A 13,507-nucleotide genomic window follows, 5' to 3' on the forward strand; every position below is an offset into this window, starting at 1 on the left:
CATTTAACGCAACGCAATACTTCCATTCCCATGATGGGTATCGAATGGAGTAGGAAAAAAAGGTATCAAATAAAGCACTTTATTGGTATTACTTGAGGGGTACTTTTTTTTATCAACTTTTTATAAAGGGGAACTAATGTTTTTTCAACCTGGGCCCTATTTTCCAATCTACTTTTGTCTAAATGAGTGATAGGATGCTCAATATCTGACATTTATCCAGTAGGAAGAAAAAAATTTCGGGTAAAAATTCAGCCATGACTACTCCAAACAGAGTAACGCCTCGCGTTTGTAAGGTCACTCCAGCGGTAACTTCTCAACAACTCGCAACAACTCAAATCTCGCGAGACGTGAGATTTCAGAGCCAGACTTTCACTCTCTGGGTGAGTGTTTTGACTTGCCACAACAAACATGTCCGAATTTTTACCCGATTTTGACCAACTGGATCTGGATGGACCGTATTTATTTGAACATGGAGTAGATGGACGTACACGGACGCAGAACTGAAACTGAAGAGCGGACGAGGAGAGAGAGGGAGCAGCAACCGGCAGAGGAACATGTCCGAATCCAGCTAAAGGTAGACACAGACATTCATTTCTCCTTTCCGTTATGTTGTTGGATAATCATACTAACAATCCGAGCCTGGAAATATGCGATGAGAGTTGAGGACTTTGCTTTGTTGACCTTTGCTGTGGATAGTAGTAGTTTAGAGTCATCATTAACTAAGGACGCATTCACACTGGTGCTATTTAGTCCACTTCAAACGAACCCTGGTCTGCTTCCACGGATAGTTCGCTTAGTTTGGAGTGGTGTGAACGCTCGAACACTCATTTGAACTGGGGGTCTCGGTTCAAGTGAACCCTGGTGCAGTTCGCTTACAGTGGGAAATGTAAACGGACTATCCAGCGAACCAAAGAGAAGAAGTGACATAGAGCGCATTGAATTTTTGGTGTTTGGTATTTTTGTGGTGAAGCCGACTGAAGGGAATGAATTTCTGTTTTCCGTCCTGGCCAGTTGATGAGCCAGGTTTTCTTAGTCCTCATGCTTTTTTTCTTCTTGGTCAGTGGCTGTTTCGGGCAATACTGCCCACAAACTGTCGCAACTGCGTGATGTTATCCAGGCCGGCATTCCCCGCCCAATCAAACCGAGTCCCTCGGACTATCTTGGTGTGAATGTGCCCTAAGAGGACAATGGGGTCTATAGGGATTCGGTGACCAATCAAGTCAGATATCACTGTCATTCTAAGCCAAATTCATACACTCTTCAGTTCTTGAAGATTATGTAAATAATGTACATACACAAACTGAAAAATGCCCCTTAACAGTAAGGAAACTGGACAGTTAATGAGATAAACCATGTAAGATATATGGAGAAATCTGTAAAGCCATGAGATACTTTTTTTTTGCATATTTTGCACTGACACAAGCAAATATTCAAACTGCTGAGTCATACTTAAAAGTTCATAAAGGTCATTGTTTGGATTTCAGTGGTACAGTCGAGACAACAGAAGTGGGTTATTCTGAATAAGAAAAAAGCGGATATGATGAGGAATAACTGGCCAAACAGGAGTCATTCTTTAATCTCCTTTTACGCTTTAATAAGCAGCCTGAGAACCAGTTCCTGCTTCGTGCTTTCAGATTCATCATTAACTTTTCCCAACTGACAGAAAACAGAGAACTCACTCTTGCTATTTCTGAGACTTGGTATTTGCCCACAAGGATACATACCTTAGTGAAAGTTAGATAACAAACCACTTTCTCTGACGTGCTCTGATGAATTACTGTGCAGCTGAGCAGCCCCTAGGAAACACAATCACTGTCAAGTCCTCGAACATGTGTTAGAACTGGGACGTTTTTGTTAACTGTGGTTATTATAAAGAAGATGCAAATACAAGTTCTCACACTTGGAACACACAGCACACATTAACTCCACCTGTGCATACCTCCATCTGTTGACCGCATGACTGGTTGTTTGGCATGTGAGATAGCAGTAGAGCACGTTTTTTTTTTATGTTTGTGCATCTTCCTTCAGGTCACATCTTAACACTCAGATGCCTTTGGGATTGGCCTAATCCTTTAATGCAAAGAATAAATAGAAAAATCAAACCCAAGAGCTAAGTCTCAGCTTTAGTTAGGCAGATGCAAGGAGGATTTTGTGCAACCACATCTCATATAAAACAATTTTCAGACTTTACCTGCATTGTATATGACCTGTATCCTAATCCATGAGGGAATCCTGATCTGCTACATTCTCTTCTTTGTTTACATTAAGCATGACTGAATCTTTTTAAGTGAGCTACAAAGAAACCAGTTGTGTCCGTTCTACATAGGGATGCCATTGTCTGCTTGGAAAAGCTTGAAGCAAAATCTTCTTGAAACCTCACCGAATGGAGCATTTTAAGTGACAAACAAACATGTTGTAGGTAAGTTAGGAGTGGATTTTATGTCTTAAACCTGTCACGCGACTTTAAATGTGTCTGGATGGTTTCCTTAAGTGCATTTGACAGTTAACGAAACACTTAGCACCTACACAAATACACATCAAAGTCTGTGGAGTGTTGAGTCAACAGCCACCAAACCAAAAGCAGTAGAAGTTAGTAGAAATAGCATTAGACGTTATGACTGGCAGAGTTATCAAACCCTTTTGGAAAGAGTACCGTGGAAGGACGTATTTGTTTGCACCTGATTTGCAGTGCAAACAAATAGTTTATTTGAATGATGCCCTTCCTGTTGAAAGCTACATGACCGACACACAGCATTGGAAAAAAAAAATCTCATGTGGAGTTGCATCCAAACACACATTTGAAACCAGAATGAAGGGTCAATACAACCGCCCTTTTTTCAGTTTGATTTTATTACAACAGGAGGTGCAAAACTTTAAAGTATGAGAACATCCTCATCATCATTTCCAATAGTGCTGCTTTAGTGCTGCAATGTTCTGATGCAATCTATGCTATATTCATACAGCATATTAGAAACTACAGATGAAAATACACGTGTCAATAGCTGGAACACTAATATCAAACAGCGTCATTCCACCAAATGTGTTCAGTGCTTGGCAAACTCATCCTTGAATACTCTGCCTATCCACATATCCCGATTAGGTTACCTCTACGCACACACACTCTCTCACACACACACACATGCACACATACAGAAACACACAACATATTAAGAGCCTATCTGATAATTATGGCACAATATACATTTGTAAAAAAAAACAAAAAAAAAAACACAGGGCTGTAAGCTACTATACAAATTTCTTTTTACAGATTTGGCACCTAAATCTTCTGTTGTTAACACTTGACTTATTGTAAAAGTACAGTTCATACATATTCTGTAAAAATAATAAAAAAGAGTGCATCGATAAAATTGAGAATTTGTGTAGTATCGTTCTTTTGATTTGTGCTGACTATGTCATCTACCGATAAAGAGTCTCCTCCCTTTCTGCTGCACTAAATCATTCAAACACTGGTTCTCCTGTGCTTTCATCAGCTCTACAGTACAAACAGTATTTATCTATGTTCCAAGCGGGGACCACCCATATTACAGCTCCTGATTAGTTACAGTATAACTACAACAATCTAAAGGTCAGCAGAATGGCTTACAGCTTGGCTAAAGCTAAAATGCGACAAAATGCAACCCAAACCACACGATAAAAACAGTACTCAGACCACCGAATCTAGTGTTCAAAGCCTAAATGCAACATTAAAGTAGCTACAGAAACTTTGTTTTACTTTTCTCTCCAAATAACTGTGCTTCTCATGACTAACAGTGTGTATGCTGACAGTATAATTACAGTCATTTTAACAGGACTTTTGGCAAGTGACTAAAAATTGGGATTCCTTAAACTCGTGTTTGTTCAAATCAAGCAGAGCAATGATCCGTAAAAATGACACGACTTTTTGCCAGGTGCTGAGATATCTAGCTTTTAAAACTGATTTTCCACATGCATTATAATACCTTTATGAGACTTTAGGAGCACATACAAAGCTCAAACTCATGTTGACACTGATATAGCTGCAATTATAGTTGCAGGGGGCGGATACCTTTTTGTTTGTACTCTGCTTTTCCAGTTTCTCTTCAGGAGATATCGATCAAAATTTTCGTTTAGTTCTGTTGTGTTTACTTCAGTTGCCCGTGCCCTGAAGCCATACTAGCTTTGTACCTTAAAAAACAAATACAGCTCTTCTTCAGGGCTGTCATTCGGTGCCTAAATGCTCATTCCTTGGACCAGAGAAAGAGGGGAATCACACTTAATTCCATGCCAAGGTTTTCCCTTGACCGGGGTGTAACTATAGAAATCATGTAATGCCTCTTAAAATCTGTTGCTTATCCCAATCTATACTTTATATTAATACTTATATGCCTCCAACTAATGCTGACAGAGCCTTAGCAGGTAGCATACAAGAAATGTATGTCATTTTCCTAAACGGCAGCAGTACGGGAATCCAATGCCCTTTTGGCCATGATCGTCATGTAGTCAATACCACGTGTTAACTACTTGTATTATAAGCAGTAGTGTTTTCACTAGATGAGGACATACAGTATTGAACTTTTGGTCAAGCGGACTAAACTATCTTTTTACCAGTTTTACCACTATTTATCACACTCTATCTGTGTGAACATATATATACTGTAATGCATCTTAGCATACTAAAATGCATATTTCAGTATATATCAAACAAGTGTGACATTAGTGGATGTGCTACGCTCTTGTGCTGGATTCAATATTTCTCTCTGTGACTGAGACTTTCTTACGTTGCACAACCACTCTCTGGCTGCCTTGCACTTTGGGTGTGGCTGTCAGAGCAAAGTCCTCATTTGAACCTGCAGAACCGCATGAAGCCATTGAAAAACTCTGAGTCTGAATCTTGGAGCCCTGCTCTGCAGAGCCATGCCCTGCCTGACCTTGGCTAAGGCCCTGGGCTAGACGAACACCTTGCGCTCCACCTGAGGACCCATTCTCCACCACCAAGACTTGTGCAGACCTGGAGAGGGTTCCTTGCGAAAGGCCTTGTGCTACCTGCCCTGTCACACCACCCATTCCCACTTGCCTATCTACGAGGACTACACCCTGAGAGCCTTGCAGGCCACCAATCTGCACCAATCCCTGACTTAACCCAACTTGGCCAACTTGGCCTACTTGGCCTACTTGACCAACTGCCTGCTGGGTGCCCCCTGCAACAAGCACCATCTGGGGCTTGGGCTCGACGACATACATGGGTGTAGCAGCGTAGTACATGGCGGGCTGCTGTATGAGCAGCGTCTGACTGGGAATCATAATCTTGTCTTGGACATGTACACTGGGAAGGGTGGCTGAACCCTGGGCTCTCTCGGTGATTCGCTCCTCCTGAATGATGGCGGAGGACTGAGACGCGACATTGGAGGTGTTCAGGGTTTTGATGTTGAGGTGGTCCCTGTCCCTTATCGTTTCGCTGTGAGTACTGACGTGTGTGTGGGTGGAGGTGGAGGGCCAGACAGGAGACACTGGTCTGGGTGGATAAATAGAAACCCCTACATCTACAGACTCTGTTACCAAAGTTGACCCCTGACAAATCTCAGCTAGGGTTTTGAATTTAGGCCCGAGGTCATTGAGGAAAGCAAGGTCGTTGTCATTCTCAAGAAGGCTGCAGCACCCTACAGACCCTGCCAGGGACTCCTGACCCTCATAGTCATAAACCAGCAGACCGTCCTTCTGCTGGGATTGGAGTGCAGCATGGTTGGATTTCTGCAAATAAAGAGAACCAGATTATATTTTTGTTATAAAAACATTTGAAAAACCAAATTCTCAGCTTCTATTCAAAACCATTAGACTTATATACTCACACTTGCATAATAATCCCCCAGGAAGTGGTCAGATAGAGCCATCCCATCAAAGACCCCAGCCCCGTATCGGGAGAAATGATGTTCTTGTCCTGTCATCATCCCACCATCCACGTAGTCCATCCCCACCTGCCCACTGGACTGGTTATATTGGTTGTACAGGTGCATATTCTCAGCTGTCAAGGTGGAAGTGTTTATAGCACCTCCCGCGGCTGCTCCCCCACCTGCTGCGCCTCCTAATTCAGTCAGTCCTCCTAGGTACCCCTTTTCCCCATAGGTGTTGATGTTCTTGGCACTCAGTGTGCCACCACCAATGTCCACTGGAGCGTGCAGAAGAGGAACTTCCTGTGAGAAAAACGTGAGATTCTGTCAGAGATGAAGCATTTGATGCAAATTTGGTCGCCACATTTGTTTAAAACTGAATATATACATATTGTTAAAGTGTTGTTTACGAGTCAAAGTACCTTGTCTTCTCCCTGCCCCTCGGTGTGATATGAGATGAGCTGTTGTTTCGTATCAAATGGTATGGCCTTGAAATCTCCGAGAGCTGCTGCACCTCCGCACAGACAGAAGAGCAGCAGGAGGGGCAGCACTGAAAAGCACACATTTCACACCATGTCAACAAGTATTCTCAAAAAAGGTCAAATACAGTCCAACCATCAATCTGAGAATTACTTTTAAACGTATGAGTTACCAATACAAATACTTGTGCAATACATGTTCGAGTCATAATTCAAAGGGTGCTGGTTAATCCCTTCGAGCATGCTACAACATGTCAGCTTAGGCAACCTTGTAGAGGTAAGTCAGTGATTCTTATCATGATAACCAACCAGGAAGAGAAAGGATACAGGTAATACTCTACTCACACAGCAGAAGCAGCAGTCCCAGGAGCATAAGCAGGACACCTGAAGCCCCAAACTGTGCGGTCTTTGCGGTGTGGGGTCCACAGGTTTTAGTGACGTGATCGCAAGTACACACAGTTACGTCAACTATCTGGACATCAGCACATGACTTTCCCTGCTGGTCTTTGACCTCCACTGCCACTTTGTATGTGCCTGGCCACAATTTGGCTTGGTCCCTCAGAATGGCCGTGGTGTCTGAAGAAAGATGAGATCCACATTTAAAAGCAATATAGTAGTGCTTCCTTTCTTTATAAATAAGTGATACAACCAAGGTTTTTCATGACAGATATTTACTTGTCATGACAGGAAAAGCAGAGATGAGGCTGATAAAATTAACGACGGTTCCATTTGATTTTATCGTCTCAGTAATCTATAGCAGTGATTAAACATGCTCGGGAGCACTGCCCTGAAACTAGAACACTTTTACTGCATGAAGTGGAATGCAGTAAAAAGTAAAGTGCTTTCCAGTTATTTTTGCAATCATTCTATGAACACCCCTGGCAAAGTGCTTTTGGAGCTTAAAATATAATGTATTTGCTGCAACATAACATGTTTGTGTTCACACATATTTGTGCCATCTGAAGCCAATGAAACGAACAATAAATACCAAAAAAAGCATTGAAATGATCACAATCTGCTTCCAAGTCTTTCAAAATCTAACATCACAGAGTCAAAGACTAAAGCTGAAAATTGAATTGAACCCTGAAGAACACTTGGGCGTATTCAACCATGATTAGCAAGAACTTTCTCATCTTACCATTGACATGCTCAACTGTCCATTTCCCCTTGCTGCCCCCCTGAATCACTGTGAACTCAAATGGCGTTGAATTGGGGAACTCGTCTTTGTCTACGGCTGTGACGTAGATCACTTCATCCTCGAGGCACATGGTCTGAGTTGTAGCGGTCAGTTCCGGACAGTGATCATTAAAGTCCTCCACCTGAATGGCTATGGTCCCTGTGGCGGTTTTTGAGGGAGTCTCTGAAAAAGCCAGTCAAAAGAGAGATTAATATTACGCACCATATCGGTCCACTGGAGAAAAATGACAACTGTCATATTTACAGAACTCACCATTGCTGATGCAGATAATTTTGGCATAGTACGTTCCATTGATCAAGTACTTGGACTCTCGGTCTGGAAGTTTTTTCAGCTTGATATCTGCTGTCTTCTCATCAATAATCAACCAGTTGTCATCATCTTTGATTTTAGCGTACCTATAAATGTAAAAATCCACACATGTGAGGTCACAAAAACAAACCATTACACGTAATTCCAGAGACACAAGGAGAGGTATCTACTCATCTGATGTTTGGTAACATCTTGCACTATGTGGCCGTACCTTACGTTGGTGGCCGTCTGGAGCGTGTCGCTGTCAATAGCAGCATAGTTGGCGATGACTTTGTGAAGGGAGATGGAAGTGTGGTCTTCAGAGAGAGTCACCACTTTGACACTTGGCTGGAATCGGGGGCCTTCCTTCTCATTGAGCACGTTGATTTTAATGGGGTAGGGTTTTTGGATTATGGGCCCTGACGGGATCCTGCTGCCAAAATTGTATGCTGCTTTGTTGGACACAACCACCTCCAAGTTGAGCGTTTTTAGTTCCTCATAGTCCAAGGCCTGCAGATTCAAGGATAATACAATACGGCATATAACTTCATAGTAATGTTAACAACTTCAGTCCATCTAGTTCAAAGTACCCTCTTTTACCTTGTTGATCATGATAATTCCCTCATTGGTCTTCGAATCCGTAGTGATGGTGAAATATCTGGCCTCATTCCCCGACACGATTTCATAAGCAGCCAGCCAGTTGTCAGTGTAAATCATATCCATGTCGATGGCTTTGATCCTCATTACCTCCACATTGACAGTGTTCTCCTTCACACTGCCTTCATACTGCAAATAAAACACACACCAACAGTTGCTTTAGAGCAGCATTAATAGAAAAGTCAATGAAAGAAGAATAGAAGTGTTTGTTGTGTGTCGCACCTACCAATTCTTTTTCCAGGGTCGGAATATTGTCATTTATGTCCAGAATTTTGACCGTAATTTCTCCGGTACCTGTGTTTCCTCCTGATTGTCCGCCCAGGTCTGAGGCTATTATAGTCAACGTATATGTATCTTGTCGCTGAAAGAATAAATCAGATATATAGCACATTGATTAGTATAAGTTGTGGCGATCTTAGTTGGACTTGTGAAACTGATCTGACTACTGTGTTATGAATTTCAAGCTTTTCCAGTGAACAAGAGAAGAATTCCAGGTCAGTATATCGCCTCACCTCCCTATCCAGAGTGTTCTGTCGAACCAGGACCTCTCCAGTCTGAGAGTTGATGGAGAACATCCCAGCCGTGTTACTCTGCTCCGCAATTCTGTAGTAGATCTGGGAGTTGAGCGTGCCCGCTTCATCATCATCAGTAGCTATCACTCTCATCACAACAGTACCTAAAAATGATCAAAGGTAATAAAATAATTTATCAGTTCACTGAGTGCTGGTAAAAATATTCTGCCTTCACAAACTTACTGTAGATGTCTTAACATACCTGCTGCACTTGATTCATTGACAGATCCAACTTGCTGCACTTTAATGACCGGTGGGCAGTCATTCTTATCCAGAACAGTAATTTTAAGGTCAATATCTTTTTCAGCGTTCGTCCCGTCTGGGTATTTTGCAATACCTTTTAACTACAAAAAGAGATATCTGAGTTACTTCTCCATTTCCTGTACATGCACAACACAAAAGTATGACTTTAAATACTTTAGATTTAAAAACCAGGATGTTTAAATGCTCTTACATGAAAGAAGGGGGTCGCCTCTCTGTCCAGAATGGCAAAGATTTTCACAAAGCCAGTGTCACGGTCGACACCAAATATTCCTTGAGGGGGCTGGTCAACACCTGGCCCCGTTAGATAATACAATATCTTTGTATAGTTCTCCTTATCAGAGCGGATCTGAAAAATAATAAATACACAAAATGAATAATCCACCTTTGTAAATCTAAGACTTTCCAGTTACAAAGAAAAGTGTAAAGATAGCTTATTAAGTATAAGTAACTGTATTGTATGAAGCATGCAGATGATGTCAGTGCTGGACAAAGTACTCGGATATTCACTCAGATATTCTACTTTAGTAAAAGCAGCAGTACCACAGTGTAGAAATACTCTGTTACAAGTAAAAGCCCTGCATCAAAATTTACTTTTGTAAAAGTACATAAAAATATACTGAAAATACCAAAAGTAAAATAGTCATTAATATATATTGTATTATAATTATTGATGCATTAATGTATTCATCACTTTCATGTTGGAGCTGGTAAGGTTGAGCTCATTTTAACCTGTAATAATACCCCATAATTTAATAGCTGATTTAAAATTTGTATTAATAATAATCTCAGAGATGTAGTGGAATAGACTTAAAAAAATCAACTAACTCAACTTAAAAAAATTAAGGTAACACTTTGCATGCATCTTTTTAAAGAGTCCCAACTCTGGCCTTATACAGTAAATCCTATAGTCTTTTATAATCTGACAAACTCAATTAGTTTAGTACAACCAACACGATTTGCTTTGACCTCAAAAACCTAATTAAGTTGAACCAACCTAATATTTTCCGAAAGTTGTGGCTATTTTATTTAATATCTTCTAATATATTTGTTTTAATTCCTACTACAAAAAAATGTCAAAAATATTGTTGATTTTGAGCAACTTCTTCAAATAGGTTGTCAAGTGACACGTTCATGAAAACAGAAGTATTTATTTATGCTGAAAAACTTATCCACCAACACTTACAGTAAGGGCCAATCCCAATTCTCTTCCCTTAACCTTACCCCTTGGTTTCAAGTGCACTCAGATAGATTCCCCTCAAAGACGAAGGGGTAGTGTTGAGGGGTAGGGAATTCTACCTACGAACTGGGACGCCACTTCATACAAATTAGCGTAACAGACGTGTTCACCTACGTCACGCGGATTGTCGACGTAGGCTTCAGCATTAATGGCTTCACGGAGAACTCAGTAGATATTCATGTCGGCTACATCGTGAATTAACGAACTCAATGCTTACAGATAACAATGCATATGCAGAAAGTACACATTCTGACATATTTTGGAATTTTTGCATGCTTACTTGCGAAAATAGTATTACAATTGTGCGATGGCTTTCTCATGGAGGCTGCCATCTTCCTGGAAAACTCGCCTGGCTGGATAGTTTCGCAATGCATCCTGGGAAATTCAATCAGTTGAGATGGGTTTGTAAGTGTGCATCGCACAGCCCTTCAAATTAAGTGGGGATTTTAAGGGTTGAAAAGTAACTTCCTGAAAGTTTGGGACACCCTAGCCCTTCGCAGGAACGCGCAAAAACAAGGACTAGGGCCAATTTTGAGGGGAAGTGTGAGTATTGGGACAGACCCTTATCCTCCACCATGAATCATTTGGAAATACTCAACTATTTCTATACTTATGTAAACGATACTTCCTCCACCACTGATATACCAAACTGAAATCAATATCCAGCTGAGACACGAAACCAGCCAAGCTCAACACACAGGTGAGTGACTACACATCAGATTAAGCTGTGTTCATTGTCACACAGTGTTTCTGAACTGACTCATTCATGAACATGGACGTTTGCCAGTGTCTGGGGAGTTGCTTTCACCCATACTCTAAGCTAGGCTTTGAATCAACAAAGGTGGCCTGAGGACAAAAGCAGCGAGATGGGAAACACAATCAAATTAATCTGACAATGCTGTAATTATTGTAAGGAATCATATGTGGCTGTACCAACTCTCATATGCACAACTGTGAAAAAAAACATGCTTTTAATCATTCAAAATGAAGATCTCTTTAGAAAGAAATACAACAGTACACACTTTAGCGATACTCGGCAGGCCGGTGTAATCGTGGTTCTCCTCCAGCCGTCTGGGAGCTGTGATCCATTCTCTCTTCTGCCTCTGTAGCACTGTCCCTTTCCCTTCTGCCCCCACAGGAACAAGCTGCAGGTAAACAAAGAGGGATGGAAAGATGTGATCATTACTACTGTGTAATAATGGCAAAATCATATGGCATTTTATCGTTGCTGCTCCTGACTCACACACATATGGCATTAGTTTAGAATAGGAGTGCTACTCCAGGTCAGAGCAATCTACTCAAGTAAAAAGACAAATTAAGACAGACAACAAGCACTCATTCAATAAATATGAAACTAAATACTATAAAAGGATAGATATGTCACTTAAAAAAACACGTGTATTATATTGCATTTAAATGAGAGTTAAAGGGTAACACATTACAGCGTTTACACCACGGGTGTCAAACTCATTTTAGTTCTGAAAACATTTACAAAACAGATCATGAGCCATCTGCCATATCCTCAGAAAATTCAACCGTTATTTCCACATTCAGTCAGTCTCCTACTCACTTTCATCACATGTGCACTTTCTCCTAATTTCCCACTAAAGTGGCAGCCCTTGAAGAAGCAGGTGATGTCATCCCCTGCTTCACAGGCCATTTACAATCGAGTTTTGCCAGTGCCTTGGCAGCAGGGCTCCACCAATATTGTTTTGAGATAGAAGTCTGATACAGATTCCTTTGTGATGACGATGCTGATTGACAATATATTGCAAAATAATAATTATCTTCAAATATGACCACCGTACGTATTCATCGTTATTTCAAGGAGCTTTATTCTCGCCAGGGTGGGAACGCCTCTGAAGTAGCATTTTATATTAAGTATCTACTCACTGTTTCAACCTGACACCTTTTAGTCTTCACACATGCATCAATATTACAGTAGGTGAGCTAAGTCATCTACTGTAGGGGGCCGGATTGGATCCCTTGGCGGGCCAGTTCAGGCCCCCGGGCTGTATGTTTGACACCCCTGGTTTACACATTATTTCTGGTACATCATGTAGTTAGGTCCATTGGCGATCTCAGTGATCTTCAAATACAAATAAAGGTGTGCTCTCATGATGAAAACACAAACTGATTTGTTGTTGCCAAATAACAAACTTTACTTTGAGAAGTTTACGCAACTTTAAACAATACTTTCAGCTACCATTCACATCTTAATTGTCACAAAGATTAAAACCTTCTCTAATTTGTTTCACCAGGGGAAATCCACGTGTTTAAAAAAATTCTCCACATCCTGTATTTATGTCAGGAATGATGGAAAGCTGTTTTGCTGGAGAGGAAATAAAAAGGGGGCTGTTTTATGACCTTCCAGCACAATACGGGTGTCACTGTGAACAAACTGCGCATTTACTTTGTGTCTTTAGCTGCATACCATGTTTTAACTTAAACCAAGCGCACAAGTGCCACACCTGTTTAAGATCCGATTTGCTACACACACGATCATGAACACCAAACATTGAGAAGCGCAAATTGAATCGCATAAGGCTACTCACCGTTATGAGGAGCGCCAGCAGAGGAAAAATGCTGCATCTCAGCGGTGGAGACATCTGGTAGAAAAATATATAAATAAACTTCGGTAATCCTCCTGTTGAAGTTAACTCGCGTCTGCTTGGTCTCTACCCTGCGTTGGTTTCGAGCAGACTTTGACCCTGCGGTGAGTAGGAAGAACTTTTACAGCAATAGGCGGTTCCTCTCTCAGTGTGATGGCTCAAGCCTCTGCTGATAGCAGGCGGAGAAAGGAGGTGCTCATGTCCACTGTGAGCATAGCTGCAATACTTGTGTGTGACCTATTGTCTGTGGCCGGAGGAAAAACACACACAAAGGGAGACTGGACTGAGAGGAAATCACTCCATAATATGTCCAAACCAGACAGACATGCCTTTATT

The 13,507-nt window shown here is 41.3% G+C and overlaps 1 protein-coding gene across 1 annotated transcript; it reads right to left on the reverse strand.

Annotated features, from left to right (window-relative positions):
• Nucleotides 1–2,830: 2,830 nt before the first annotated feature.
• On the reverse strand, nucleotides 2,831–13,338 carry LOC126382908 (desmoglein-2-like). The gene is made up of 14 exons (XM_050033164.1): nucleotides 13,115–13,338; nucleotides 11,582–11,704; nucleotides 9,513–9,668; nucleotides 9,261–9,402; nucleotides 8,999–9,162; nucleotides 8,713–8,847; nucleotides 8,430–8,615; nucleotides 8,062–8,339; nucleotides 7,794–7,936; nucleotides 7,482–7,703; nucleotides 6,689–6,919; nucleotides 6,287–6,414; nucleotides 5,826–6,167; nucleotides 2,831–5,727 (listed from the first exon to the last, which is right to left on the reverse strand). Exons 1-14 carry the CDS (start codon nucleotides 13,166–13,168, stop codon nucleotides 4,705–4,707), a joined length of 3,327 nt encoding a protein of 1,108 aa, XP_049889121.1. The 5' UTR covers nucleotides 13,169–13,338; the 3' UTR covers nucleotides 2,831–4,704.
• Between the last annotated feature and the right edge of the window lie 169 nt (nucleotides 13,339–13,507).

Source organism: Epinephelus moara, chromosome 21, assembly GCF_006386435.1.
Source record: "Epinephelus moara isolate mb chromosome 21, YSFRI_EMoa_1.0, whole genome shotgun sequence".
In the NCBI taxonomy this organism is placed as follows: domain Eukaryota; kingdom Metazoa; phylum Chordata; class Actinopteri; order Perciformes; family Serranidae; genus Epinephelus; species Epinephelus moara.

Excerpts from the sequence above, each read along its gene's own strand:
- LOC126382908 (XM_050033164.1), bottom strand. The coding sequence starts at position 13,168 with ATGTCTCCACCGCTGAGATGCAGCATTTTTCCTCTGCTGGCGCTCCTC. Across the intron at positions 9,669-11,581 it reads GCCTGCCGAGTATCGCTAAA|ATCCGCTCTGATAAGGAGAA; the intron begins GTGTGTACTGTT and ends ATTATTTTTCAG. Across the intron at positions 9,163-9,260 it reads CAATGAATCAAGTGCAGCAG|GTACTGTTGTGATGAGAGTG; the intron begins GTATGTTAAGAC and ends GATCATTTTTAG.